This window comes from Gavialis gangeticus, unplaced genomic scaffold (genome assembly GCF_001723915.1).
Source record: "Gavialis gangeticus isolate Ggan-Ray unplaced genomic scaffold, GavGan_comp1, whole genome shotgun sequence".
Lineage (NCBI taxonomy): Eukaryota > Metazoa > Chordata > Crocodylia > Gavialidae > Gavialis > Gavialis gangeticus.
In genome coordinates, this window is record NW_017729015.1 from 15303676 (window position 1) to 15307750 (window position 4075).

At 58.2% G+C, this 4075-nt stretch overlaps 1 protein-coding gene across 1 annotated transcript in view; it reads right to left on the reverse strand.

Moving 5' to 3' along the window:
• Positions 1-676: 676 nt before the first annotated feature.
• YARS (tyrosyl-tRNA synthetase) overlaps positions 677-4075 on the reverse strand; it is a 12058-nt gene continuing 8659 nt past the window's right edge. Inside the window, exons 9-13 of the mRNA XM_019512323.1 lie at positions 3580-3715; positions 3011-3105; positions 2426-2619; positions 1986-2127; positions 677-1595 (exon numbers count right to left, since the gene is read on the reverse strand). Of these exons, the coding sequence (XP_019367868.1) occupies positions 1485-1595; positions 1986-2127; positions 2426-2619; positions 3011-3105; positions 3580-3715 (678 nt within the window). The 3' untranslated portion in view covers positions 677-1484. The remainder of the gene's footprint in view (positions 1596-1985; positions 2128-2425; positions 2620-3010; positions 3106-3579; positions 3716-4075) is intronic.

A 4075-nucleotide genomic window follows, 5' to 3' on the forward strand; every position in this document is an offset into this window, starting at 1 on the left:
GCTTGCGGCCTCCTGTGCTTTATGGGTAACACCTGGGCTTTCCCTCCTCGGCTGGGACATGTGCAGTCACCTCAAGAGCAATGCAGTGGACCTGTTACCCTGAGGGGAAGCAGCCAGACTAAAGTGCAGGAGGGCGACAGAAGTCCCCTGCTGCCACTGTAGCACCATGTCCCAATGGACTGGGAATAGCTGCATGCAGCTGAGGCTGAGCTGACAGCCTCAGTTCCCCCTGGGGAGCAGTGCTAGTGGCAGAGTGCACCTTGCATCTTCCCTCTTGTCCCAAGGGCTACGGCCTGGCAAAGCTGCCTTGGCCTCTAATGCAGGAGCCTGCAGCTCTGGCCCCTCCCCAAGCAAAGGTCCCTCCCAGGGGATGGGTGAGGGCTCCCCTCAGCTTCAGCAGCCCAGCGCTCTTGGCCCTGCCTTCAATGGGAGCTTGGGGGGCTCAGCCCAATTTCTAGCAGGTAGGGTACACCACTGTTGGCTTCACCTGCCTCTCCTGTGCTCTCAGGGCACCAAGTCTCAGCAAGGGAAAAGACAAGGCTGACCCAAGAAAGCAATCCCCCCACCCATCCCCCTGCACTTCGAGGGCTCGTGAGGCTGAGAGCCCCAGACCTGCCTGCCTGCTCCCAGAGCTGGCCTCCGGCACACTGCCCTCCCCAGTGAGGCCAACGCCATGGTCGATTCCATGCTTTATTTCAGGGGTATGACGGTAACAAGATTTTGGGTCCAAGGCTGGAGGGGATGCATCCCCCACTGCTGAGCAGACGGAGCTGTAATACCACCCCAGGAACAGCCAAACTGCTCATGGCTGCTCTGCCAGAGACCTTAGAGTGTGCACCTGAGCCAGCAGTGCCAGGCACAGAGCAGAGGGCACGTGCCCATGTCAGCCTGGTGAATGGCAGCTTCACAGACTGCCAAGTCTACACCCTCTGGTAGAAGCTACACCAGTGTGAACACATGAGCTTCCCTTTTGAACCCACATTCAGGCCTGTATGTGGCCAAGTCTCAGAGCTTCCCCAAGATGAGAATGGCAGGCTGCACTAACAGCCCTGCCGAGCTGAAAGCCCAGGGAAGCACAATGACCGTTTTCAGCCAGGGCCTTTCCAGAACATGGTGACAACAGCCGCAGCAGCACTTCAGGGAAATGACTGTGCATACCAGCCCCCGCCCACTCTACCGGGGCATAGTGAGTCATGCTCAGTATACACCTGGGCTCAGCTGATTGGGAAGATAACAGCTCCAAGGGGCATGAGGCAGGGTCTCCACTAGGCCAAGTCCCCAACACCACTGCAGAATGGGTGCCCCCTACCAGGGGCTGCAAACTCAATCCTAGCCCCCTGGCACAGCAGGGCTAGAGTCCAGGGGCTACGCAGCACGTGCATCTTGGCCAGGCTGCAGCAGAGGCTGGGGAAGAGAATCCAGGAGGGGGTGAGGGATGGTAGTGGGCATGTGAACAGACATGGGGACCAGACGCCTGGCACTGGTTAACTGATGTTCCCACCCTTCAGTGTTTTACATGAGATGCTGCCCTGCTTGGTCATGAGGTTTTTCTGCTTCCACTGAGCGATGCAGTCCTCAGAGATCCGGAAGTCAGCCTGGGGAGAATAGGAGTAGGATAAGGGGTGGATGCAGGGTTCATGAAGCAAAGCCTGGGCTGCCTGGTTAGAGCTGCAGCACCCACTTCCTTCACTGCTGCTGATGAGCCCAGTCCAAGCCCAGGGAATGGGGGATAAAGGGCTCCATTACCCCTCGCTGGTGGGGCCAGCAGTGACCTGAAAGGGTGGTAGCACCGTTAATGCTGTGCCTTTGCCACAAGGAGAATCTAGAGAACAGCAGCTACACTAAGACAGACCCCCAATGCCACCCTAGGTGATGACCAGTTGTCATGGAGCAGCAGCTAGGCCCTGCCAGAAACGGGCTGCCTGGTGGGGAGAGGGTTTGGCTGCAGAGCAGGGGGGCCTCCAACTGGATGTTCCCTCCCTTACCTGTAGCTTCTCAAAGACCTTTTTCTTGGGCTTGAGCTCGTCGTCAGGCTGCCCGTGTTCATACCCCTCCACGAAGACCCGCTCACCTGGACAGGAGCCCACTGGCGGGTCCAGGGGCTCCACCTGCCGGGGCTCCCCAACACTGCAGGGGGCAGAGCAGGGGTTAGCAGTGGGGATGGCACGTAGGAGGCCTTTCCTCTGTGCCCCCTCAAAGGGATCAGGGGCCCAGGGACAGGCACAAACATCCTTGGATGACCGGGAGGCCTGGCAGTGTGGGGGCATGGGGTCGCCATCTCCAGCCCAGTTCAGCACATTAGGGGTTAGGCTGCAGTCACCCACGCCACAGGGCCTTTCCTCGCTCATCCCATGTAGAAAATAAAATCAGGACTGGGATGGGGGCACGGGATTCTCTTCCTCCACATCCTTCCCCTTTCTCTCACCTGGACGCACACAGCAGCATCCCCTGGGACTCAACCCCCCTCATCTTCTGGGGCTTCAGATTGCACAGCAACAGCACCAGCCTGTCCTGCAGCTGCTCCTCAGGCACGAACTGCACCAAGCCGCTGACCACTGTCCGGGGCGTGGGCTCACCCACGTCGATCTGCTCCAGGTATAGGCTGTCGGCATCTGGGTGCTGCCAAAGCAAATGCCAACTTGTTCCCAGGCTGGAGGCAGGCCACTCTCCCCTCCAGGGGAGTGGGCTGAGGGGAACTAGGATGATCCCTGGTCTGTCCTGAGTGGCAGCATTAGAGGTTGGCCCTGCTGCTCCTCACACTGATGAGGCACTGCCCTGGGGGAAACTGTTCCTGGACAATGGTTTCCAATTTGTACACAACAGTGAATGTAGAAAAGGTCATTGTGCCATCACAGCCAACAGCCCCTTGCCAGAACAGCCAGCAGCATGATCCCTCACAAAAGGCCCAGCACTCCAGCACACCAAAGTAGCAGGCATCCCTATCCCCGATAGCCACTTTCCTCACTACCCCTGCTCACCAAGTTGGACCGGCCTTGCAAAGCTCCAGTACCTTTTCCACGCTGATCACTCTGCCCACACGGATGTCCAGCCGGGAGGGAATCACGTCTTCAGGGTCTGAATTTTTGGGACCTTTCTCTGCAGCCTCTGCAAGCATGTGAAAGGGAGAGGGTGTGAAGGGAGCCCATTCCCAAAGGAGCAGTGTGTTGCATCAAGCCAGGAGGGCACAAGGTGGCCCTGTCTCAGGCCAGTTCAAGGTTTAATCCTTGGAGTCAGTAGGAGCCCTTGAACACAGCTGTGCAGATCATCCTCCCCTCTGCAGCCATGCAGTATGCAGAGCACATGAAAACAGAGATGTGCATTGAGCCCTGTAGTGTCTGGGGGGAAGTAAACAGCCCCCAAGCTGGCCTTTCACCAGCCCTCAGAGCACAAGCTGAGGCAAGTATGGCAGATGCTGGCTGAGAAGCAGGAAGAGCTGCGAGAGGCAGCGAGACCGTGGGACAGGGCTCCAGGCCTCGCCCTAGGCATTAAGCTCATCAAAATTTTGCCACAGCTTCAGCCTAGGAGACTGTGTCCCTGCAGCAAGACCCCTCCAACCCCGCAGTGCAGGTGCCTGCTTACTGGCTTTGGCTGCATCAGGATAGGCGGCACTGGTTAGCTTCCTCATCTCTGGGTTGTTGAATTTCTCCCTGATGGGGTCCAGCAGCTTGTTCAGAGCCACCTCCACCGAGCTCTTCAGGTCCCCAGGGTGCACGACCTAGACTCATGGACAAAGGAGGGAGTCAGCAGTGGGGCATGGGAGAAGGGAGCTTTGTTGCTCAGTCCCTGAGGCAGAAGGGAGCCTGTGATAACGTGCTCTGACTTCCCACACATACAGGCTCTGGCCTTTCCTGTAAGGGAGAAGTGGTTTCCTAGGGCCTAGCCTATCCAGATGTGTAACCATCAGGCTCAATATGGCCACATGCTAAGAAAAGTGGGGCTGTGCGAATGCCATGATGGGAGAGCTGGAAGCTGGGAGAAGTGGAGCTGGTGACTGACCTAGGGTCCTTCTCCCAAGTCTTGACACAGGAGAGCCCTGGCTGCAGTCTTCAGGGCTGCCATTGGGGGGGGGGGGGGG